The 25770-nt window shown below is 44.7% G+C and overlaps 2 protein-coding genes and 2 long non-coding RNA genes across 4 annotated transcripts; 2 read left to right on the top strand and 2 right to left on the bottom strand.

The window, feature by feature from the left end:
* Positions 1-1251: 1251 nt before the first annotated feature.
* Positions 1252-11885, top strand: LOC120695357 (glutamate receptor 2.1-like). Its single transcript, XM_039978631.1, has 5 exons — positions 1252-1594; positions 3816-5158; positions 5341-5656; positions 10398-10804; positions 11110-11885. The coding sequence occupies exons 1-5, from the start codon at positions 1252-1254 to the stop codon at positions 11722-11724; spliced, it is 3024 nt and encodes a 1007-aa protein (XP_039834565.1). The 3' UTR covers positions 11725-11885.
* Positions 11886-12655: 770 nt separating this feature from the next.
* LOC120695721 lies at positions 12656-13334 on the bottom strand. The gene is made up of 2 exons (XR_005683836.1): positions 13227-13334; positions 12656-13121 (listed from the first exon to the last, which is right to left on the bottom strand). It is a non-coding gene; the product is annotated as an uncharacterized LOC120695721 (long non-coding RNA).
* Positions 13335-13476: 142 nt separating this feature from the next.
* Positions 13477-18280, top strand: LOC120695719 (glutamate receptor 2.8-like). The gene is made up of 5 exons (XM_039978938.1): positions 13477-13776; positions 14295-15622; positions 15914-16217; positions 16697-17103; positions 17719-18280. The coding sequence occupies exons 1-5, from the start codon at positions 13521-13523 to the stop codon at positions 18241-18243; spliced, it is 2820 nt and encodes a 939-aa protein (XP_039834872.1). The 5' UTR covers positions 13477-13520; the 3' UTR covers positions 18244-18280.
* Positions 17832-18936, bottom strand: LOC120695720. Its single transcript, XR_005683835.1, has 3 exons — positions 18694-18936; positions 18067-18337; positions 17832-17954 (listed from the first exon to the last, which is right to left on the bottom strand). It is a non-coding gene; the product is annotated as an uncharacterized LOC120695720 (long non-coding RNA).
* Positions 18937-25770: the final 6834 nt, after the last annotated feature.

The following is a 25770-nucleotide window of genomic DNA, read 5'->3' as shown; positions in this document are numbered from 1 at the left end:
CGGCGGTGATCGGCGTTGTGGTGGTGGTGGGCGGCGTCGGGGCCTATTTATAGGCGTTGGAAGGCGGTGGAGAGGAGGGGCGCCGGTGGTGGCCGGTGAGCTCGTCGGGGTGGCTTTAATGGTGCCCGGCGTCGCGGAGTGGCGGCGCGGGCTGCGAGGCGGCACAGGGACAACGGGACGAGTCGAGCAGGGTGCAGCGAGTATCTCGGACGCGTGGAGCGCGTGGGTGTACAGGGCGCACGTGCGAGCACAGGAGCTGCCGGCGGCGAAGGCGGGTCGATGAGCGGCGGCCACGCGAGCTCAATTCGCGGCGTTCGCGGCGAGCGCGAGCGTCAAGGCGGGCAAGGGGCACGGCGCGTGCAGAGGAGGGGACGGGGTGAGCAGGAGGCGGCCGTGCAAGTGGGGATGGGGGGCCGGCGTCGAGCTCTGCTCGGCGTCGTACTGCTCGTGCGGGAAAGGAGGGAGGAAGAGAGAAGGAAGAAAAGGAAAAAAAAGAAAAAGAAAGAAAGAAAGAAAGAGGGAGAGAGAAAGAGAGAGAGAGCGCGTCGGCGAAACTCGCGGCGGTGACCGCGGGGCCGGACGAGCACAGGCGCCGGTCGGGCGGCACGCAGCGCGTTCCGCGGAACGAGGGAGAACAGGGAGACGGGATGGTAATTGATACTGGTGTCGGGACGGCGGATCGCCGGGAAATGTTTCGGGGAGTTAGGAACGAATTGAGCTCAGCCACGAAACGAATTTTGAAATTTTTTTGTGAAATTCATTTTTTAGCGAGTAATTTCCTTGGGTGAATTTTCGGGATGTTACAAAAGCACTCCGACTGCTTCATTCTCCTCATATGCTGGCAGCTGTGGAAGCACTGCAATGTCGTGATTTTCCTAAGCTTGGAACCCTCCCTCACGCGTTTCTGGTCGAGTTGCAGAGAAGAAGCGACGCTTTGGCCGGGTACATGGCCGCGCACTGATCGCATTGTAGCTGACGCTTGGTGCCAAACTCTGTCTCCCATGTAGTACAACTGATATGTATTTTGATTTTTCTTTTAAGCTTGCTCAAACTCTAATGTAAAAGCATTTGGCTTGCTCCAAGCCCAATCAATATATCAGGGCACCAATAAGTCAACCGCCATGGATGGGAGCTAGCTAGCACGGGCAGCTAGCTTTGGTAGCTACGTGCTAGTGCTTTGTATGTACATAAGGGCACCAAAGGTCGTCGGAGAAGTATCGTCGTCGTCCATGCAAGGAACGAAGAAAGATCATGGTGGGTGGGAACATTATCATCTCCCTCCTCGTGCTGCTGTCCTCATGGCTCCTCTTCGCCGGCCATGATCAGCCTGCTGGGCTGCTGGGGCGGGCTCAGCGGTCGGACGCGGCGGCGGCGGCGCCGCCGAGCGTCGTGCATGTCGGAGCGCTGCTGGACCTCGGGTCCGCCGGCGGGAGGGCGTCGCGGGCGTCCATCTCGCTCGCGCTGGAGGATTTCTACGCGTCGCAGCCACCGGGCTCCGGCGGCGCCACGGCGGCGCTGCACGTCGCGGACTGCAAGGATGACGAGATCTCTTCCATTTTGCGGGCGATTGCCGCTGAAGCCGGAAACTGTGTTCGTGAATGAATTCAAGGCCTTGTTTCGCAAAATTTTTTGAGTTTTGACACTGTAGTATTTTTATTGTTATTTGATAATTAATGTCCAATTATGAATTAATCATACTTAAAAGATTCATCTCGTGTTAATTAATTAGACTGTGTAATTAGTTATAGAAATATTAATGTCCACTGAATGGAGAATTTCCCAAGGCAAGAACCGAACGCCTTAACTCTGAAGAAATATAGCTAAATCCATCATACATATAAATGGTCACAATTGCGGATAGATAAAAAAAATCAACAAACAAATTATCCAAGTATGTCATATTGTCATTTCCATCCTCTCAAATTGATGTTTGGATACTAACACTGTATCCAAGTATGTCATTTCCATCCTTTCAAAGATTTGATATAAATATTTAATTGATATTTTGAAATATGAAGAATTATTTGTCGTTGTCACCTGTGTCTTTGTGTGATGAAAAACTTAATATGTCACTCACTTGATTAGGTTCTTTTGTCGTGAGACCTGCCAACATGGATTCGGGTCTTCATGCTAGTATATATGCTCATCATATTTACACAGTTAATTGTTCTTTTAGTGGTAGCTAAGAGATACTACCTCTGTTCCAAATTGCAGTTCGTTTGACTTTTTTATCCTAAGTTTGAACACTCGTCTTATTTAAAAAATTTGTGCAAATATTGCCAAATTTAATGCATTCTTGAAGATCTTATATTTATAAAGCAACTCACAACAAAAAAATGATATTTTGCAAAAAAAATTGAATAAGAAGAGTGGTCAAACTTAGAGTAAAAAAAGTCAAACAACCTATAATTTGAAATGGAGAGAGTACGACCATAGATTAATCCGTATATCTATCTAATGAGTTGTACAGGTTTACAGGGAGTAAACTCTCCCTATGTACGCTTTATAGTGGTGAGTGTAGGTTACCTGTATGCGAACGCCTGTGTATTTGTGTTTGGAGAAAAAAAACCCTTAGCATTGCTTGGGTTATGGCATTGGCAAGGCCATTATTTGTGAAACAAAAACTTTGCTAAAAAAAATAAAAATATCAGTTTTTTTTCTCGAACACGCAGGAGAGCTGCGTGTATCATTGTATTAATAGAAGAAGGTTGGAGTCTTACAGAAATATCAGTTTTTTTAGCAAAAGAGAAAAAGATCGTGATCCAGACAAATGTTTCCATAGACCATAGGCCGGCCCGTTCCAATTTGATCCAGCCAGAGCCCATGCCGTCCATTAGGCCCGTGCCTAGCCATGGTTGTTGCCTAGCGACCGCCGGAGATTGTCGCGGCTAGGCGGACCGGCGGTGGCCGGTGGGTGGGCAGCGCCGGTGGATGCCGCATGCCTACCCGCCCAGCAGGGATGCCGCCTTGCCGCCATGCGCGCGTCCAGCCTTGGGCACCCGAATTTGGGAGGGAGTCCCAAGTGCGGAGAGTGGAGTTGTCGGGGCGGGGGCAGTGTGCCGCCGGTGCCCAGTGTGGCTAAAGTCCGCCGCTGGTCGAGTGCCAGACTGCGCGACGGCGGAGCGGACGCCGTATGGGAGTAGGCTCACCCGCCAGGCCTGGCTCGGAAAGCCGTTTCTGTACCGGCGGATCTGTGGCTCCTACCACTACTCAGTATCAGCGAGGTGAGTGCGTCGGGGTATATTTCGCCACACGGATGTAATTTCACAAGCTCTTGCAGGATATGCAGAATTTCTGATTGTGGCATAGACTATCTTAAATTTGGGTTGTTACCGTGCTAGACACTGTAACAATTAGAATGATTGTGCCCTATTCTGTAGTTTTAGTATTTTTCAAAAATCAAAACTGCGCAAATTACAATGGCATGAACCCAATTGTAGTTTTATCGGCATCATTGAGCATGTACCCTAACCATGGCTGAGAGGAAACTAGCAAAGGCATGCTTGATTGAAATTGAAAAGGAAAAAACAAGGACGGGTAATTTCATCCGATGGAAAGACTTTCAGTTAGTCACTATGGCTAATGCTTAAGATTTTAAGCAGACAAGGCCACTATAACATACAAGAAATCAGCTTGGTTCAGCTGACTTGTTGATGGGGCGTCAAATGTTAATACCTCCATTTTAGGGATAAAGTGATAAGGGTGAATAATTACAGGTTTGCTGTGGTTACTTTACTATGCTAGTGTTGGCCAAGGCCAATCGATGAATGTATGCTTAAATAACCCCCTCCTCCCATGTTTCTTTCATGTTCCAGCAATAGACCTCCTGAAGAACTTTAAGGTGCAAGCCATCATTGGGCCAAAGATGTCAATGCAGGCGAGGTTCACCATTGGTATCGGCAATAAGACGAATGTACCCATCTTGTCTTATTCAGCCACTAGTCCCTACTTGTCAGCTAACCAGTCCAAGTATTTTGTTCGCACTGCCCTGGATGATGCCTCTCAAGTCCCTGCAATAGCTTCTCTGATCCAATACTTCAACTGGCGCCAAGTCATACTTATCTATGAGGACTCTGACTTTGGTAGAGGCATTGTACCCTATCTTGTGGATGCCTTCCAAGACGCTGATGCACACATCCCATACCGAAGCATCATCCCTTCTGTTCCTACTGATGATCAGATAAAGGTGGAGCTTAACAAGCTGAAGACTATGCAAGCACGAGTCTTTGTCGTGCATATGTCACCCAACATTGCAGCACGCCTCTTTGTCCTTGCCCATGATGCTGAGATGCTTGCTGATGGTTATGTTTGGATTATGACTGACAGTGTAGGCAACATGTTTAGCACCCTTGACAAAAACACGATCAATTCAATGCAGGGTGTTCTTGGTGTGAGGCCTTACGTTCCACAATCGGACAAGCTCCTCACATTCCCTGCTCGATTTCTTTCACGGTACAGACAACAGAACCAAGAAACGCCTGACCCAGCAAATCCAAATATTTTCCATCTGTGGGCATATGACACAGCATGGGCAATCGCGATGGCCCTAAGGAAGGCTGGACCCCTTGCACTGGGCTTGAAATTGCCATCATTGCAGAACATCAACAACTCAAATGATCTGAGTATGCTTGGTGTATCACAAGATGGCCCAGGACTAATTGATTCCATCCGGACCACCAGGTTCCAAGGTATATCAGGTGAATTTATTCTAGTTGATGGCCAGAGGCAGGGATCAGTATTTGAGATATTTAATGTGATTGGTAATTCATATCAAAGTATTGGGTTCTGGACACCCAATTTTGGCCTAACCAAGAAAGTGATTACCTCTTCTGATGCAAGTGATAATGTTGGACTGAACATGGTGATTTGGCTTGGTGGTTCAGCACAACCTCCCAGAGGTTGGGAGTGGCCAGTGGCTGGAAAGAAGCTTAGGATTGCTGTGCCAGTAAAGCCTGCTCCTAACCCATTTGTGAATATTAAGAATAATTTGGCTACTGGGAAATTTGACGTGAGTGGATACAGTATAGATATCTTTGAAGCTGTTATGCAGGAGATGCCGTATGCTGTCCCCTATGAGTATATTCCTGTTGTGGACCCTAACATGGCCATCAACTTGACCATATCATACAGTGAGATATGTCACCAGGTTTCCTTGAAGGTAAGCAGAGAAATGTTGTACCAAATGTTGCACGTGTGTTGTTGACCTGATCTCATCTGTAAGATTCAATATTATTTTTTAGAGCAATAGTAGGCTAAAAGAGAAGCATGGAAGCAAGCAGATGAGCAATACATATTAACTCGGATAATTGCTTCATTTAATTACTCATTTATGTTGAACAGAAATATGATGCGATGGTTGGGGACACCACAATAATCATTAATCGCTCCTCGTACGTGGACTTTACGTTACCTTACACTGAATCGGGAGTGCAGATGATTGTTCCCATGAAGGAGAACTGGAGCACGAGCTTGTGGATTTTTCTGAAGCCTATCGAACCAATCCTATGGGTAGCCTTCTTGGCTGTTTTTGTGTTCACAGGTTTTGTCATATGGCTTGTTGAGCACAAGGAAAGCAGAGATTTTGGTGGTAGTGCTGGGAAGCAGCTTGTCAACATTGCTTATTTCAGCTTTCAAGCACTTCTTGCTGTTCCAAAAGGTGTGCTAAACAGAATTATCAAAAGCATCCCCCTCCTTCACTTGTATGGATAGCTTGCAAATTTTTACTATCCTTTTGTGCTTAGATTATTATACTAAACAACCTTTGATATGGATGTAGAAAATGCAGTTAATAAATTGTGGAACAATATATAAATGGAATGTTAGAAACATTGTTAGGATTGATGTACCTCAGGTTGTATTCGTCGGTGACTGGAGGACGGGGACTCGCGTCCCGGCGGCGGCGGCGAGGTTGCAGCGCCGTCCTGGTGGCCGGCGGACAGCGAGGAGCGTGTTGCAGAGAGGAAGTTGGACACAAGAGGCCCGAGAGATCAGATTGATCTCCAAGCTTACTTCATTAACATTCAGTACATGCTTTTGTAGTCATATGACAACTGCTGATTACAGAATTCAAATGCAAAAGTAACTAACTACAAGTAGTGGGAGCGTCTGGATGTGGCTGGGCTTAGGCTCCTCCGATAGACTTGGACGACCATAACATCTCTCCCTCCCTCGGGAGACAGCTCGTCCTCGAGCTGGAAGTTAGGGTATGCTGCACGGAAGGCGTCCACCTTTGCCCATGTAGCTTCTGCATCTGCAAGGCCTGTCCACCTGACGAGGATATGCCAAGCGCCACGGCGTAGTTGAGAATGCAGGATGCGTGCTGGAGCTTGGAGCAGGCAAGACACCGATTGCGAATTCCCGCTGGCGAAGATGGGCATCATAGTGTATCTTGGCATATGATTGTGCTTGGACGAGATTATCACGGAAAGCTCTAGGTATGTTGGTACTGGCCAAGCTGCTACTGCCTGCACTTTGTCACGGTCCATGACAACTCCAGAAGATTTGCGAAGGAATTGATGCAGCACGTTATTCATGAGGCTTTGGAATGTGCTGGGCTGAAATCGCTGAATAATCCCTTGCTTGAGCATGGTGGCACACTGCGACTCTAGTTCCTCCTGCATTTGTGGGTATGTATAGGGGCGAACGGCCACTGGAGCCGTGTCAGGAAGGAGATGAATCCTATGATTACAATGCCATGATTGTGGTAATGCTGTTGGTGGTTCAAACATGTCGTGAAACGATTCCAACAGGCTATTCAGCAACGGCGATGATTCGGAGCTGATGGAATGAAGTCGACCAGTGGGTTGAATATCCCACCGCGTAGACCCAATGCCCTTCCAAAGAAGTCGCTGGCCGTGATGCCAAAAGGCCATGCAGAGATCATCAAAGTCCCACAGGTAGGGGTGGTAATGGGCCGTGGCCCTAATAGTCTCTTCACAGCCCAATAAAGCCCTTAAAATTTTTAGTTCAAAAATACATATGTTTAGAGCCCGGCCCTTTTAGGGCCCGATCCTTAGATTTTCTAGTTCAAAATGTTAGGCCCTTTACCACCCCTAGGCCACAGGATTGGGCCTAGAGTGCGCAAGAATGATACTCCTAGTACCATATCGTAGCAGTCCAGTGGGATTGTGTAACAATCCACCGTGAAGAATGATCCTGCAATGCAGATTGGTACATTGCGCGCTAGGCCACGGCAGGCGACGCGATCACCATTGGCAACCACTACATTTTTACCTTTGCTATCATGGAATGACAATCCGATATGACGTGCTGCTTCCATACTGACAAAGTTATGAGTAGACCCTGGATCAAGCAATGTCGTGAGCTCATGATTCCCAATATTGACACGAAGTTGCATGGTTTCTTCTGGTCTTATTCCTGTGATAGCATGCAGAGATATCAATGGTGGTAGCTCTGAATTTTCTGGATCTTTCTCAGGGTCAAGTTCTTCTGATTCATCAAAGTCAGACACTTCCAAATAAAACAAGCGCTGACACCTGTGACTATAGATGAGCAAACGGGCCCGGGCCGGGCCCGGCTCGATCGTGCCGGGCCAAGTTTGGCCCGTCGTGCCACCGTGCCGAGCCAAGTTTGGCCCGTCGTGCCACCGTGCCGGGCTGCCCCGGGCTTCGTGCTTGGCCGACGGCCCAGGCCCGGCCCATGGGCCTATTTTCGTGCCGGGCCGGCCCAAATGGCCCGACCAAAATGGCGTGCCGGGCCGGCCCAAATAGCCCATAAATATATGAAGATATCAATTTCACAAATATTTAAAGAATCGTATAAGCTAAATATTATTTCTCAAATATTATTTAGTTCATAAATATTAAAAAAACACATAAGTTACACCTATAAGTTAACTTATTGACAAATGACAAGTTATAAATTCATATATAAGTATATAATTATAGTTATATATAAGCTAACGGGCCTCTACCGTGCCTTCCACTAATTGCGGGCCGTGCCGTGCCACCCGACGGGCCTGCCTAGCAGCCCAAGCCCGGCCCGGGACCCGTGCCGTGCCTAGCCCGGGCCCGGTGTCTTCGGGCCCGTGCCGTGCTTGGGCCGTGCCGTGTCGCCCGTGCTTGGGCCGGGCTACCGGGCCTCGGGCCTTCTGCTCATCTATACCTGTGACCCTGAACATAAGGCTCATCACAGTTATAGCAAAGTCCTTGGCGACGGCGTTCTACCATTTCTTGTGGGGACAAGCGGCAGAATGGCCGTGATGGAGCTGACTGGGCTGCAGTGATCGCCAACGGAGCTGCGGTGGACACTGGCTGCTGTGGCTGAGACAGATTTGGTGTTTGTTGTGGTGGTCTTGGAGGTTTGGATGAGGTGAACTCTAGCAAAGAGGCACGTCGCTCATATGCACGAGCAAGAGACATGGCGCGTTGTAGATCAGCTGGGGCTTGAAGTTCCACATCCGTGCGAATGGGATCCGGTAAGCCGCCTGTGAACAATTGGACTTGCTGTTCAGGTGATAAATAACCTGCATGAGCCATCCGGTTCTGAAAAGCTTCTTGATAATCTGCCACTGATCCTCTGAATTGCAGCCTTGCTAGATCGGACAAATGATTAGTGCCCAACGGAGGTCCAAAACGTTGCTGGCAGAGTGAACGAAACAAGGCCCAGGAAATAGCGTTGATATCCCCTGCATCTCGCTCTAACATGTAAAACCAATGCTGAGCAACTCCTGTGAGGTGAAAGGATGCAAGCCAGACCTTGTCGTTGTCTCTCGTACGCTGTGCTCTGAAGAAGTGCTCACAGCGATTGAGCTAGCCGAGAGGGTCTGCTGTGCCGTCAAATGCTGGGAAGGAAAGCTTGGTAAATCGGGGAATGCTGAGAGCTCCATCTGAGTGTTCTGCAGGAGCTTGGTGGACTGGGTGCTGGTAAGGCAGTGATGGAATCGGGGATGGGGAGTGTGGAAAGGGGATTTGTGTAATTGGGATGGGGCCGCTTGCTGTGGATGCGTGGACGACGACGGCGGTGGCCGGCGGCGCTTGGGGCACGCCGCCGTAGCCCGACAGGCCACATGGAAGGCTCGCGGGCGCCATCGCGGTCCGTGGGTGGGGAGGTGGCGGTGACGGACTGGATGTAGTAGCCTGCGCTCCCGATGGACCATACATGCCATGTATTGGCGGAGGAGGAACGGAGGGCCCGGCGAAGTGGAGGGCGGAGGACGGAAGTGCCCCCTGGAGGAGTGGCAAGGGCAGGGCACCGAGTCCCAGGGCGGAGTACGGCGCGGCGGCAGGTGCTTCGGCGGCGAATGGCGGTGGGGCGGTGGGGCGATGGTGCGGCGGCGCTGGAATAGATAGATGCGGTGGCGGCGTCGACGACGGAGGGCGTGGACTGGTGAGGCGGGATCCCGCCGTATCCTGGCAGGCCGAACGACGGCGGTGTGGGTGCGCCGGATTGGAGGGCGTCGCGCACGGTCACGGACGGCTCGTCGGAAAACAGAGGAGGTCGCCCCTCCACGGTGGCAAGACGGGTCGCAAATTGATTCATCTGCCGCTGGAGACCATAGATGGCAGTGGTGAGCGTGTGCAAGGCGGAGTTGCCATCGGTCGCCGGAGCAACGGAGATGGGGATTTCTGGGTGTGTGGTCGGGGGCGGAGCTGTGGTTGGCGGGGCGGAGGTGATGGGGACGGCAGTGGATATGGTGGCGGAGGTGGAAGGGCCGGCGGCAGTGTGCCTAGACATCGTGGAATCTGATACCAGATTGTTAGGATTGATGTACCTCAGGTTGTATTCGTGGGTGACTGGAGGACGGGGACTCGCGTCCCGGCGGCGGCGGCGAGGTTGCAGCGCCGTCCTGGCGGCCGGCGGCCAGCGAGGAGCGTGTTGCAGAGAGGAAGTTGGACACAAGAGGCCCGAGAGATCAGATTGATCTCCAAGCTTACTTCATTAACATTCAGTACATGCTTTTGTAGTCATATGACAACTGCTGATTACAGAATTCAAATGCAAAAGTAACTAACTACAAGTAGTGGGAGCGTCTGGATGTGGCTGGGCTTAGGCTCCTCCGATAGACTTGGACGACCATAACAAACATACACACTGATTAGTTTAAAACACAAATGTTAACATTATGGTCTCTATGTTTTAGCCAATATATGATGAGATCAATTTAAGCAATTGTTTTGCAACAATCAACATTAGACATGGCAACTTTGACTTGACATTAAATTCACTTATTCTGTCTTACTGAGGTTATTATTCTCCTTTCACTGGCATTGAAGCTTATTTTGTAGCCAAACCATGTCAAATTCTCAGGGAACTGATTTGATGATAGAAAACTTTTTTGGTAATATTGGACTTTAGTAAGATTTGTAGGGCATTTTGTTTTCAAACCAAAATCCTAAGTCATTGGCCTGATATGTTTGTGCTATATATTTTTGCAGACCCAAAACTAAAGAAATGGTTATTGAAATTTGCACTAATAAACTTGGTGTTGCTGGTTTGGTTGTTGGAGAAACTCTATAGTGCAAGCTTGACCTCCATGATGACTGCACGACAACTCCAGCCAACAGTTGTTGACTTGAATCAACTTATTAGTAATGGAGATTACATTGGTTACCAGGGTGGTTCTTTTGTCAAGGATTTCCTGAAGAGCCATAAAGTGGAGGAGCACAAAATTAGAAATTACAGTACTCCAGATCAGTATGCTGAGGCTCTGATGAAAGGGAGTTGGTATGGTGGTGTTGCAGCAGTATTTGATGAGATACCATACCTCAAACTGTTTATGTCCAAATACTGCAGCAACCACAGCATTGTTGGTCGTGTTTACAAGACTGGTGGATTTGGCTATGTAAGTTTTTTCTTTTGTTCTGATTCACCAATTTTCTGTCCTGACTTCTGCCTCACAATGCATGCCATTTGGAAGTTAAAAGACAGCTGAATGAACAACACTCTTATAGCTTTGACATATTGAAACCTACTACGTCGAAAACAGCCTGCCTTTTATGAACCGTGGAATATATGGATCAGTGGCTTAGGGTACTGGTTGGACAGGAGCACTTATGACTCATTACAGATGTTCAACAAGCAGTGTGATTTTCCTACGTGTCATGTTTGCATGTTTCAGTTTATTCTGGTGTCTCTGGCAACTGACAGGTCTTCCCCAAGGGCTCTCCGCTCGTTGCAGATGTGTCGAGGGCCATACTGATGGTGACGGAAGGAGACAAGATTATCGACATTGAGCGGAAGTGGTTCGGAGGGGAATTGGAATGCAACAGCCAGGCAAACGCCATAGAGTCAGCCTCCGTTGTTACCTGGACCAGTTTAAGAGGAGTGTTCTTCATAACCATTGGTCTGTGGGCCATTGCGGGGATCATCTACACAGTACTTTGGTTCCGACCGAGACAAGAAGAGCAAGTCCAGGAAGCAGTCGCTGAACTTGCTATTGAGCATGTCCATGTCAACGGAGACGAGAGTATCCTCTGGCGCATCGGCAGAGATAGCCATCTGGTTATTCAGTTGCGTGGTAATCCTCTACAGCCTGCAGATGGAAGGCCTGAAGAGGGTGTGGCACGGCCAGAAGCAGGACATGACGGTGTAGAGCCACCGCCAGAAGTCCGAAATCTTGGAGGACCAGAGGAGCAGGTGCTGGCTGTGGAGCTCCCATTGCTCCCCGCTGACGCTGCATCAGGAAACGTTGCGCAGTTGCGCACCGCGATCAACGAAACTGAAGCTGTAGAAAACAGTGGACGGCTTTTGCTGCCGAAATAATAATAATAAAAAGAATCTGACTTAGTGTAATTTATACCCTCTTTTGCCGAGACTCAAATTTGGTAATTTTGCTTGGACATAAATTTGTTGGGACTCTTTGAAATAATTTCCTCCAACCTAGTAAAGACCAAAGATAACCAGCTTGCTCATAAGCAGCTTAAGAGGATTGTTCTTCATAACTATTCTTCATCTTGTATTAACTATCTAACTAGGGAACATATCTAGTGCAAACCTAATTTTTATGAAAACTCGTGCAAACCACGGCAAAAAAATCGACTAAATTCATCACAAAAATCACACATGTAGATGATATGATGATACACAATGTATGCTAGATATGTTTCCATCTAACTAGGCAACATATGCTATGCAAACCACCTTCGTATGCAAACTATGAAAACTCCAATCTGGACCATCGGATCAAGATCCAAGGGGCATGAGGAGTGAGGTAATTTTACAATTAACTGCCCGCCGTTGGATTAGGTAATCACATTTTTGCAAATCCCCCTCTCACACGTTGCCATCTAACTAATACATTACTTTTCTCTAATTTTATATTCTGAAGGGTTCAGTTCTTGAAGACTTGAACCGTGTGGCGAAATTGGAATCAAAATAAAATGTTGCATCTATTGACCATGACTGATCTTCTGAAACCTTTTCCCTGTCAATCACCAGTCCCAAGGGCTATCGTGCTGCTGCCGCGTCGAGGAAGAAAAGGAGATGATGAGCGGTCTCTGAACTTTGCTATTGGGCTTGTCAACGGTAAACCCAGATGAGAATATTCCGCCACTGCCACCTCTGGAAGCAGGGCATGGCGGATCGTTTTGTTGTTTTGAGCTAAAGTAGATCAGAAGGCATTTCTTGGCGCAAGTTGAATCCCCAGTTGTACTAATTGTTTAAACAACAGCAGCAACAATTGAACACGTATGCATGGGCGAAACAGATGGCAACTATCGATCACTGTTCTGAATATTTTTCCGTGACATTTTCAAGTGCTACCTTGAGAAAGTATATTTTCCGCCACTACCAGATGCATAAATTAATGAATAAAACTTTCAAACTTCAACAGCAAGCGATAAGATTCTCTAATGCACAGCATTGATACTTCAATTTCCTCAAGGTCATCCGTCAGTTCTTTCCCTCACAAGAAAGCCCCATTGACTTGGCTGCTCATTGTCAACAATTTCTCCATTGCTTTATGCACGGATGGCCATCTCATGCTTCAAGCCCCAGGAGTGCCAAACTGCCAATTGCAAGTCGCTCTTGACTTTATTCTTGAGATTCCATTCCGTAAGGATCAGACATGTGCTTGACCAAAGAACATGTCCATATCATTATTTGTTGTCACCAGAATTTCCTTCCGCAGCTATCAACTTCACCACGCAGGTATTCAGACACTTTGGATTATTATATATTTATAATAAACAGACAGTCTATTAGCTTGTTTCACAAGGAAAAGAGAAGGCATGGTGGAAGTTTTGAAACTTTAATTCAGAGCTTACAGCTGTCCATATCATTCTTAAACTTAGTGTTGTCACCACGAATTTCTTCGAAATTCCAGAGTCATCAACTTCAGAATGAGGCATTCAGATACGTTGAATTTTGTATATATATAAACAGAATGTCAGCGGCTTTCACAAGGAGAAACAATACATAATGGAAGGTTCAAATTTTTAATTGAGAACTTACTGAAGTGTGACTGGACTAAGTCAAAGCAAAAGATCCAGACTTATCGGCCTTTCCATATAATACTGCATTGGCAGCACACATTCTCCAGGACTCACAAAGCTCAAGGGATGGAGATAGCAGCTAGAACCACCTTCTTCTTGTTGTTCGTTAATGTCATTTTTGCTCATAGGGCTACTGTGAGTAGAGCAGCAACACTCAATGTTGGAGTGATCCTCGACTTGCAGTCGTTGGTGGGCAAGATGGCACACACCAGCATTTTGATGGCCATGGAAGATTTCTATGTGGTCCATGGGAACTATACAACAAAGATCGTTCTTCACATCAGAGATTCCAATGCAGACAATGTCCAAGCTGCATCAGAAGGTACATTTAGTATTACATAAATTTTTCATTAAATTTTATTCAGGATGCAAGTAGGGATGCAAGTGGGTACCCATTGGTGTTTTTGGGTTTCTCATTTTAGTTCATTTTATCTCCCAAACTAATTATGTAGCATGTCATTCTAGTTCATTTTATCAAGTTTTGGGTCGACCCAATGACCCAAAAAATATGGGACTTGCATCCCTAGTATTTGGGTTTGTTCGTCATAATGAGGTCAAATCTGTGCATCGTAAACCATTTGAAGGAGCAAGTTTCAGTAAAGTTTTACAAAAAAAAACCAACATCTATTGAAAGTTAAATTCATACAAAATATAGCTGCTACAAAGTAGAGCAAGCTCACTACTGCTGTGTCCATGTCAGAAATTCTGAATCCACCACCATCTGAAGAAATGACTAGATAGCCCCTGTCATTCCACTATGTCAAATCAGAAGTTCTTAATTGCAACTAGAATCTAGACAAATCTCTCATCAAATCAGTTTTTCCTTGTTCAATTACACAGCTGTTGACCTGCTGGAGAATTACAATGTCAGAGCTATTATTGGTCCACAAAAATCTTCAGAGGCTACTTTTGTCTCTGATCTTGGGAATAAGAGTCAAGTACCGGTTATCTCCTTTACTGCAACTAGTCCCACTCTGTCATCTAGTTCTGTTCCTTACTTTTTGCGTGCAACACTAAGTGATGTAGCTCAAGTGAATTGCATTGCTGCTCTCATTAAGGGCTATGGTTGGAGAGAAGTGGTACCAATATATGAAGACACAGACTATGGTAGGGGCATCATACCATACTTGGTTGATGCCCTCCAAGAGTTTGGAGCTTATATACCTTATCGTAGTGCAATCCCTGTATCAGCAAGCAATTACCCACTTGAACAAGAACTCTACAAGCTAATGACAATGCAAACAAGGGTATACATTGTGCACATGTCATCCTCTATTGCCTCTACTCTCTTCACAAAGGCCAAGGAGTTAGGAATGATGAGTGAAATGTATGCATGGATTGTGACAGATGGAATTGCAAATATCATTAACTCAATCAACCCTTCAATTCTTGATGCAATGAATGGTGCACTGGGTGTGAAATTCTATGTGCCTAAATCAAAGGAACTTGACGATTTCACTACAAGGTGGAACAAGAGGTTCAAACAAGACTACCCAAATGACCCGCCATCTCAGCTAGGCACTTTCGGACTCTGGGGTTATGATACTATTTGGGCCTTGGCACAAGCAGCAGAGAAGGTCAGCAAGGTAGATGACATATTTCACAAGCAGCGGCACAGGAAGAACTCAACGTGTTTTAGAACTATTGTTACGTCTACAATTGGTCCAAAACTCCTAGATGAAATCTTACATAATAAGTTCAGAGGCCTAAGCGGTGATTTTGACCTTGAAAATAGGCAGCTGCAACCTTCCATATTCCAGATAATTAATGTGGTTGGACGAGGTTCACAAGAGATAGGCTTTTGGACAGCAAAGCATGGGATCATTAGGCAGCTGGATCAAAATGGATCAAAAATAACAAATGTAAACTCAATGTCTGATCTTAATCCAGTAATTTGGCCAGGAGAACAATATGTGGTGCCTAAGGGATGGCAAATTCCTAGTAATGGAAAAAAGCTCCGTGTAGGTGTACGGACAAGTGGATATCCTGAGTTTATGAAGGTGGAAAGAGATCCTATCACCAGTGCAATAACTGCTACTGGATATGCCATTGATGTATTTGAAGAGGTGTTAAAGAGACTACCGTATGCAATACCTTACGAATATGTAGCATTTGATAATGCAGACTCTGGGAGCTATAATGATTTTGTCTACCAAGTTCATCTTGGGGTAAGGAATTGCTGTTCTTATTTTGTCAGTAAGATCAAGGAGCATTATCAATTGCATGAACCAGCAAATTAAGGCAAGACTCACTAGATGTTATCTCAAAGCATAAGAACATTAATCCCTTTCTGGGACATTAATTCCCCATTGTAACTGTTGCTATTACTATTTTTGTAGTACATGAGCTCTCATAATTGTCAATGCATGCAGTGCTTAAGGAAGGGCATACTGATCATCCAGTAATTAAAATAAATAAATGGCTTTGTTCTTATATAACACCAAAGGTCATTCTTGCAGGTATACAATGCAGCAATCGGAGATATAACCATCAGGTACAATAGAACTTCCTATGCAGACTTCACCCTACCTTACACTGAATCTGGAGTAGCAATGATTGTGCCAGTTAAGGATGACACAAATAAGAACGCATGGGTTTTCCTGAAGCCATTAACTACTGACTTGTGGTTTGGAAGCATCGCATTCTTTATTTACACAGGGATTGTCATCTGGCTATTGGAGAGACGCATCAATAATGCTGAACTGACTGGTTCATTTTTTCGCCAGCTTGGGATAGCAATATATTTCTCCTTCTTTGCAGATAGTGAGTTATGATATTGGAATTTCTTCTTTCAATACGAAAAATCGCATTTTTCACAACTAGTAAATTGCTTCTTTTAGAAGACACAAATCTAACCTGTATATTATTAGAATTAAAAAAAAGCAGGGACTGCAAAATAAGTAACCTATTATGACTTATGAGGCGACAAGGCGATCCAAGGCGAGCTGGGTACGCCTGGATGCCTAGGTGGCGCCTAGGCGACAAAGTGTGGCCGTTGCCCATGGCGAGCTGGGTCCGCCTGGACGCCTAGGCGGCGCCTAGGCGACAAAGTGTGGCTGTTGCCCATGGCGAGCTGGGTCTGCCTCGACGCCTTTAGAACTATGCTATTATCACACTGCAGTTTATAGCCACATAATCATTTTTCATAGATAATAGATGTTTGAACATATATAATTAAGAATGTACATGAAGGATACCATCAAACTTAGATTCATTCATATTTGATTTCCACCATTTTGCAGGGGAGAGGGTGGACAGTATATTGTCTAGATTGGTTGTCATTGTATGGGTCTTTGTACTCCTCGTGATTACGTCAAGTTATACAGCCAATCTATCATCAATACTCACTGTGCAACAGCTTCAACCCACAGAAACTGATGTTCATGAACTCATTAAAAAAGGTGAATATGTAGGGTATCATAACGGTTCTTATGTGGGAGATCTATTGGAAGAACTTGGCTTTGACAGAAGAAAGGTCAGAGCATATGAAACTTCAGATGATTTTGCTGATGCACTCTCTAAAGGAAGCAAAAATGGTGGTATAGCTGCGGTCATACATGAAGTTCCATACATCAAAATATTTCTTTCAAAGCATTGCAAAGGTTACACAATGGTTGGACCGATTTACAAATCCGAAGGCTTTGGCTTTGTAAGTTAACTACACCAGATATATTTTGTGCAAAATATTTAAAAATAGAGCTTCTCAGGATTAAGAAGAACCTGAAAGAATACTCAATAAAAGGGAGCACACATGGAAAGAGCAATTTAAACTAACTAAGCTATTCTGGGCTACATTGTTAAGAGGCTAATAACCAAGATAACAAGAAACAAATCCATTCAACAAGGCCAGCCAGGATGGATCTTCCACAATATCATTTATCGCAAAAAGTATTATGTGACTACTGTAAGTCATATGGTTGTAAGAAACTTTTTCGTGGCATGGCGGTTCTATCTTCCAATATATGTATAATAGAGTATGAGCATATGCAGTGAAAAAAATTGTTCAATCCAATAAAAAAACGTATCCCAATTCAATTAAGATAAGGGGAAACAAAAAGGTAAATAGCAGCCATTCACAGATTTAAAACCAGAATTGTAAATAATAAAATAATCATTCTAACCACAAACATTTATTTGCAAAAGTTGGGAACTACCATTCAATTCATTAATCTTACTCTCTCTTTTTTTATCTTTATGGAGAATCCTAGAATGCTAGCCATTTATCAATATGTATATTACTGAATTTATTTTAATTGCTGAGTAGGCATTCCCCAAGAGATCCCCTATGGTCAATGACTTCTCCAGGACAATCCTCAGCATAACAGAAGGAGACACTATCATTCAGATAGAAAAGAAATGGATCGGAGATCAACATGCCTGTCAAAATGATGGTGCCATTGCAAGTCCAAGCAGTCTAAACTTCAAAAGTTTTTCAGGACTCTTTCTGGTCACAGGAGTTGCTTCAACTTCTGCTCTTTTAATAGCCCTGGTGATGTTACTCTACAAGAATAAGCACAAAATAAGAAACAGTATAAGTCGAGTCCAAACTCAGGGAGGATATGGATCAGAGCATGCAAACAGACAGAATCAAGAAAGAGAACTAGATTACAACCAGGCCCGGAGCATGCAGGTGATAGTGCCAAACGATCTGGAAGATGGTACATGCCAACAAGAGATTGAAATATCCATAGAATTCACAAGCTCTGGTTCAGAGGTCCAACCAAGTCCTAATTTTGCATCTCGCGAGACACCAGGCAACAATTTGTTGTGCAATGACAAGTCAGCTTAATCTAAGATTTCCATGCCTCCATTCTCCAGAATTTGCCCGTGACAAGTATATGCATGCTGATATGTGCGTCCCTGCATTTTATTCAGCACACCAGCTGACCAGCAACCCAACAGTAAGTTACTCGCCTATGTAAACTGATGAACCACTGCATCTCAAATCAGAAAATCAGGAACCAAACAATAAGCTAATTCCATATGTAGTCTAGTCAGGCATCAAATGTACATCAACCAGCCATACCATTCCTGTGATCCAAGGAATTGCCAGACTGAATAAACTTGTCTGATGGTTAAATTCTTTTGTGCTTAACTTCCTACTTCCATAATGCCAACAGAAAAAACAAGCATGCGAACAATCTGGCATGTGTATGGGTCCACCAATGGACGACGGCACGCGCAGTAAAATCTCATAAAACAACCAAAAAAGAAACTGGCAGATTTCCCTTGCGCCCACCTGACATCTAATCTCATGGGCGCCGACGAGCACGAGGAGCCCCCGCCTCCCGCGGGAAGGGTAGGCCCGCCGGTGGAGGCTGTGTGCCCTCGGGTCCTCCACCGGCTAGCATGCAAGGCCGCACCGCTCGTCGCCACTCGCCACCCCCGGCTGCTCGGCTGCTTCGTGGCGGAGGCCGCCGCCGCGGCGGCGCGGTCGGCTGCGCCATTCTCCGCGTTTATGTGGGCCAGGCCTGGGCGCGGGAAGCGGGCCCGGGCCTAGGGGTACTGGCAGTTCTAATAAGGAATTTTAATAAGAAAAAAAATCTATTTTACAACCTTCAACTATCGCGTTGGTTTGATTTTCAATTTCGATGTACAAAACCAGAAATCTTACAACCTCCAACTATCAAAACCGTTTGGATTTCAACCTTATCACTGTTCCAGGGCGGTTGTTCCTTTTTTTTCTCTCTCTCCAACTTTAATAGCAAGAGAAAAATAGTTAAATGGGTCTAAAAATTATGAAATTTTTTATAGAGGTAGAGTAGGTGATAGGAAACCTATTTTTAGTTGGAACTTTAAAAAATAAAATATAAATATTTGAATATTGGTAAATTTTAAATTTCAGTGAATTTTTAGGGCATCAAAACATGCTCCAAAATTTACCAAATTTTAAACCTACGGTTCATTTTGAACATAGTTTATCATGTTAATTTCATTTCACTCATGTTTTGTGGAAATTTTTCAAAATCTATTAAAATAATCAAGTTTGGTGCAAATTTGGCCTTTTTGAACAAACTTACAATATTGGTATGGAATATTAGTCAAATAAAATTAACATGGTAAACTAAATTTAAAATGAACCTTAGGTTTAAAATTTGATAAATTTTGGAGCACTTTTTGATGCCCTAAAAATTCAATAATTTTAAAATTTTACCCATATTAGAATATTTATATTTCAAAATTTTTTGAGTTTCAACTAAAAATAATAGTTAAAATAGGTTACCTATCACCTACTCTACCTCTCTAAAAAATTTCATAATTTTTAGACCCATTTAACTATTTTTCCCTTGCTATTAAAGTTGGAGAGAGAGAAAAAAAGGAAAAACCGCACTAGAACAGTGATAAGGTTGAAATCCAAACGGATTTGATAGTTGGAGGTTGCAAGATTTCTGGTTTTGTATATCAAGGTTGAAAATCGAACGAGCACAATAGTTGGAGGTTGTAAAATGGACTTTTTCCTTCTAATAAATACTAGACTTGGCCATGCCGAACCCAACATATTTCCTCTCTCCCACCCAACCAGTTTAGGAAAAAATCCTTTCCGCCTCACTGAACTTTAGGCCGAGTCCGTTTTTCCTCCCTAAACTTTGAAACCGGACGACCAGCCTCCTCGGACTCCCAAAACCGATCGCATGACCTCCTTGAGCGGGTTTGAGGGCGGTTTTACTATTTTTTTTATGTTTATTTTAACTGAATATTTAAAAAAATATAGTAAATCACAAAAAAATCATAAAATATAAAATCTAATTTTTTGGACTCCACATGAGTAGATATACGCAGTGAACATATCATATGGTATACTTTAGTACAATTTTTTTGCTATATCTTTAGATATATACTTTTCTGTAATTAATTTATAGCTACAGTTTTTGTCGTCCAACTATGCTGAAATTTTTATAGAGGACTAATCATTATATGATTGCGATGTAGTAAAAAAAATTATAATTATTGGATAATATTTGACTGATCTATAGATTTATCTATATAAACTAGATAAATCTATAGAAAAATCTAGACGAATCTATAGATAAACCTAGATAAATCAATAAATCAGTCATACGTGATTCAATAATCATAAATTTTTTACTACAGCTCAATCATTTAATGATTAGTCCACCATACAAATTTCACATTAATTGGATGACGCAAATTGTAGCTATAAATTAATTACAGAAAAGTATATATCTATAGATATAGCAAAAAAAATTATACTAAAGTATATCATATAGTATGTTCATTGCGTATATCTACTCATGTGGAGTCCAACAAAATTGAATTTTCTATTTTATGATTTTCTGTGATTTACTATGATTTTTCAAAAATTCAGTTAAAATAAACATAAAAAATAGTAAAATCGCCCTCAAAACCGCTAAAGGAGGTCCTGCGACCGGTTTCGGGAGTCCGAGGAGGCTGGTCGGCCGGTTTCAAATTTCAGGGAGGAAAAGCGGACTCGGCCCAAAGTTTAGGGAGGCAAAAAGGACTTTTTCCACCAGTTTAAAATGCCGCCCGTCATCCTTCCCTCTAATTTGACTTCGAAGACATTTTCATGGATCAGATGTCGTCGCAAAAGCATCCTCTTGAATATTCTTGCTTACCGGCACCGAGCAACTGAATATCTCTCTGTCAAACAATTTGCAAAACTCAATGGAAAAATTTTGGGCATCCAATGGAACCAGCAGACTTAGATGACCAGCAATCTGGTTCTGAAGCAGTCAACACCGTGCGTGTCTGTCAGTTGCATGTCGACGAAGGTTTTCTACTTTTATTTGAGAACCAACTTGCGAGTTTGGACTTGATCCTGACAACAGAGCCACATTGACTTGACTGCATGCTATTGCTGTCATGTAAAATGTTTCTGGCACACCCATTCTTCAATCTGCAGGAAATTGAAGCCTCTTTTTGACAGAAGGACATAAAAGCTCATTTGCTGCACAGATAAGTTATTAGAGTTGATGGCATCGGATTCATTGCATCCTTCCGACGAAGTTTCTGATAAGGGACCCTGATTAGTCTTTTTACGAAAGAGAGGGAGATCTTGTTCATGTCAGCTGAATGGTGCTGACGTTTTCACATATTCTTCAGTTCCTAATTTCTTCTCTTTTGAACCAATGCAAGATTCTTGATTATGTGCCGTGCAAGTACATTCACGCACCGCCTTAGCTTCCGGGAATAAAATGAAAATGAGCCGACATAACCCTGATAAGATTATATATATGCCGATGGCATATGTGCCATATGGTGCTATGTCTACGCCTCCCCACTAAACAGTAGGGCAAGGCATACCGTTTGATCCAAATAGTATAAGGTTAAAGAAACTGAACAAGTACATATATTGTTCAGTGGTACGAACTAAATTTATGCATTTTGTTCTCTCGCCATTTGACTAGATTTTGCGTTATTATTTCTGCACACGCAGGTATATATGCCTATGTCCTATTGTTTGGTTCTCAGGCTTAGCTTAGACAAAAGCATGGTTTTGATAAGTATAATTGATTGTGTGCAGCACTAGATCGAGCTAGCTGTATCATTCTACTTCAGAGCATACTGATCTGGATCACAAACTCAATCTAGCTTTATATCTTGAGAAAAGTCCATTTGACCCCCTGAAGTTATGTGCAAGATTGAAAAAAAACCCCTCAACTCCAAAACCACAAAACCCCCCAGACCAGATTAGAGCAGCTTAGAGTGGTTTTTTACCCGGTCGCCGTCCACATCACCGCTACCCTTCCACGTCACCTAGAAACTCGTGCCGGCACCCACGCTTTCTGTCTCTCTCGCTCATTCTGTTCTCCCGCCGCCGCCGCCACCTTTAGCTTGTCTGCCGCCGCCCACACCCGCCGGTAGTCACGACGAGCAGCACGATGGCGCCAGGTCAGCGGTGGACTTGGCGAGAGAGGCGTGCGGCGCGGAGAAGTTCGAGGCGGAGGAGGTGGTGGTGGCGGCACTGCGGGCGGTCGAGAGGGAGATGGAGGCAGCGACGAGGCTGGTTCCGGCGCAGCGTCGATGGCAGAAGCGGTGGCGGTGTCCAGGCCGGCGGGCTCCACAGCAAAGCGCGCGCTGGTCATACTGGGGCTCCTATGCAAGACCCCGACAGTGCCACGGCGGTCCCACGGTGGCTGCTCATCTCTGCCTCGCGTCGCTCCTGCCAGCCTCCGTTGCCTCGCTCCACGCTGGCTGCTCATCTCCACCTCGTGTGGCGCCGGCAGCCCAACCCCGCCCTGCGTCGCGCCACGCTCCAGGCACAATGCCGCCGGTCAAATCCACCCTGACTGGCCCCCCTCTGGTCGATTCCCGCTGCCTAGAATTGCTCCACCATCCCGATCGCCTTCCCCGACCCTTGGACTCATGGGATTTTGGCCACAGCTTCTTGTAGCCGGCGTTGTCGTGCCACCCCTATTCCGCAGCGCCATGGTGCCATTGCGGCGACCTATTGGGGTCGTGGGGAGTCTAAATTGAGTAAGGGGAATGGAAGAGGAGGTGGAGATGACGCTCACCGAGGTCCCAATTGGAGCCTAGAGTGGCCGGAGAACTTCAGTGGCCGGCAATGGTAGTGGTCAGATCTGAACATGGGAGGAGAAGGGAGGAAGGGAGAGAGGGGGAGAGGAGCTTGGCTTGGTGGGGAGCGGCAGGGAGCGAGCTGCGGAGGCAGAGCAATGTGGATGAGGCAGCCGACCGCCGGGCCACGGCGCAGGACGACGGTGTGCCCAGCTCATGCTATGAAGGAGGGAGAAGGGGAGGTGATGTGGCAAAAAATAGTGACATGTGGGACCCACATGTGCCACATCAGCGAAACCGCCTTACAAACCGCTTTGGATTGGTCGGGGGGGTAATTTGCCTGGTTTTGAGAGATGAGGGTGTATAATATCTGGTTTTGGAGTTGAGGGTTTTTTTTTCAAACTCGCACATAACTTCAGGGGGTCAAACGGACTTTTCTCTTATACCTTATTACTGGACGAATTTCTTAAAACCAACAAATATAGATTTTATCTGTCACATAATTATTCTGTCAGGCCTACTTTTAGTTAATTGTTATTAGAAATGACCCTCCTCATGGGAGAGAGAGAGAGAGAGAGCGCGCCATCCAGCACCTTCATGTAATTATCTCACACAATTCTCATAGCATGAGAGATACTCTTTTTATGCAGCTTTGATAAATTCTTCGCTACCCTACTTTGTGCACACAGCTATACTTTCCTAAAACTAGATGAGTCCTATCTTAGTTTCCTCCTTTGTTCCCTAGCTATGTATAAATACATTTGCAAGGGAATAATACTTGAGTACCCATAATACTTTGCAAGCAAGGGAACAAATCTTTTCGTTTGGCCCCCAACAAAGTAATGATATGTCAAAATGACATTTATAAAAATGTAAACGGTACCAATCTCTTTCCCATACTGCAAATTATTTCCACTACATCACACGGGGAATCTAACCGTCCCAAGTTGATATGCTTGGTGTGGCCACTATGACTATATAGTCATCACTATTTGATTAGAAGAGAGACACGGTTAAAATTAGGAGACACTGTCCAAAAGAAAGGCCAAATAGCAGTTGAATTTAACATCTGCTAAAGCCAGCAAAAATTGGCTACGTAGTGGACCCTGCAGATCATGCGGACTTCGATAACCAGCCATCTGATCCTCAACCAATGAACACACCTGCAAACCTGCAAGCTGAAGGTTTGCTATGGTGCTTGAGGGGAACCAGTGCTTCCTCGGTGGTCGTTGAGTCCTGACAATGGATGTACAGATTTCAAGATGAGATGATTAAACATGCATCAGGACTAAAAAAACTCAGTATAATCAGATGTGAGGATAAAAATCCTATATCTTAATTTTAAGATTAGTTCGTAGCCCACAAAATTTTAGGTACTGGCCCACTACTTAAGTTCCTTGTAAGAGGTTTCTTTTCTTTTCTTAAAAAAAAACATTGAGTCGAGGCTCATGGACAGCTATAATAATTCCACCGTAAAATTTCTCTAAGTTGCTTATGGTAAAGCCATTCTTCAACCTGCAAGGTTCTCAGGTTTCTTTCGAGAGAACTGTGATTAATTGGCTGACCGTTATTTAGATGAAAAAGGAAATACAAATTAAAGTAAACATGCCCTTTTCTTCCCGAGAACAAATTCCACCCACTAACACTTGCCATTTTCTTCCTGAGAGCCAATTCGTTTGGAGTACTTGACTTGCATGTAGCTTGCTGCAACTCATCAGAATTTCCCAGCAGGGCTCAGGCAAGAAAAAACACAACAACCGAAGCCATCTTACAGAATGTAAGGAATATGGCCCCATCTAAACTATTGTTTGTGATTTTGGTGATTGAGTGACAACATAATCAATGGGACTAACGAATTTGTGAGATCACACTTGTAGGATTTACTATGATTTTTTCAAAAATTCAGTTAAAATAAACATAAAAAATAGTAAAACCGCCCTCAAAACCGCTCAAGGAGGTCCTGCGACCGGTTTCGGGAGTCCGAGGAGGCTGGTCGGCCGGTTTCAAAATTCAGGGAGGAAAAGCGGACTCAGCCCAAAGTTTAGGGAGACAAAAATGACTTTTTCCATCAGTTTAAGATGCGGCCCGTCATCCTTCCCTCTAATTTGACTTCGAACACATTTTCATGGATCAGATGTCGTCGCAAAAGCATCCTCTTGAATATTCTTGCTTACCGGCACCGAGCAACTGAATATCTCTCTGTCAAACAATTTGCAAAACTCAATGGAAAAATTTTGGGCATCCAATGGAACCAGCAGACTTAGATGACCAGCAATCTGGTTCTGAAGCAGTCAACACCGTGCGTGTCTGTCAGTTGCATGTCGACGAAGGTTTTCTACTTTTATTTGAGAACCAACTTGCGAGTTTGGACTTGATCCTGACAACAGAGCCACATTGACTTGACTGCATGCTATTGCTGTCATGTAAAATGTTTCTGGCACACCCATTCTTCAATCTGCAGGAAATTGAAGCCTCTTTTTGACAGAAGGACATAAAAGCTCATTTGCTGCACAGATAAGTTATTAGAGTTGATGGCATCGGATTCATTGCATCCTTCCGACGAAGTTTCTGATAAGGGACCCTGATTAGTCTTTTTACGAAAGAGAGGGAGATCTTGTTCATGTCAGCTGAATGGTGCTGACGTTTTCACATATTCTTCAGTTCCTAATTTCTTCTCTTTTGAACCAATGCAAGATTCTTGATTATGTGCCGTGCAAGTACATTCACGCACCGCCTTAGCTTCCGGGAATAAAAAGAAAATGAGCCGACATAACCCTGATAAGATTATATATATGCCGATGGCATATGTGCCATATGGTGC

The sequence above is a fragment of the Panicum virgatum genome, chromosome 2K, assembly GCF_016808335.1.
Source record: "Panicum virgatum strain AP13 chromosome 2K, P.virgatum_v5, whole genome shotgun sequence".
NCBI classification, from domain to species: domain Eukaryota; kingdom Viridiplantae; phylum Streptophyta; class Magnoliopsida; order Poales; family Poaceae; genus Panicum; species Panicum virgatum.
This window is presented reverse-complemented; position numbering and strand designations above follow the sequence as displayed.

Coding starts and splice junctions, on each gene's coding strand:
- LOC120695357 (XM_039978631.1), top strand. CDS start 1,252: ATGGTGGGTGGGAACATTATCATCTCCCTCCTCGTGCTGCTGTCCTCA. Junction 1,595..3,815: donor TGAAGCCGGAAACTGTGTTC/GTGAATGAATTC, acceptor TTCATGTTCCAG/CAATAGACCTCCTGAAGAAC. Junction 10,805..11,109: donor AGACTGGTGGATTTGGCTAT/GTAAGTTTTTTC, acceptor GGCAACTGACAG/GTCTTCCCCAAGGGCTCTCC.
- LOC120695719 (XM_039978938.1), top strand. CDS start 13,521: ATGGAGATAGCAGCTAGAACCACCTTCTTCTTGTTGTTCGTTAATGTC. Junction 15,623..15,913: donor TCTACCAAGTTCATCTTGGG/GTAAGGAATTGC, acceptor TCATTCTTGCAG/GTATACAATGCAGCAATCGG. Junction 17,104..17,718: donor AATCCGAAGGCTTTGGCTTT/GTAAGTTAACTA, acceptor ATTGCTGAGTAG/GCATTCCCCAAGAGATCCCC.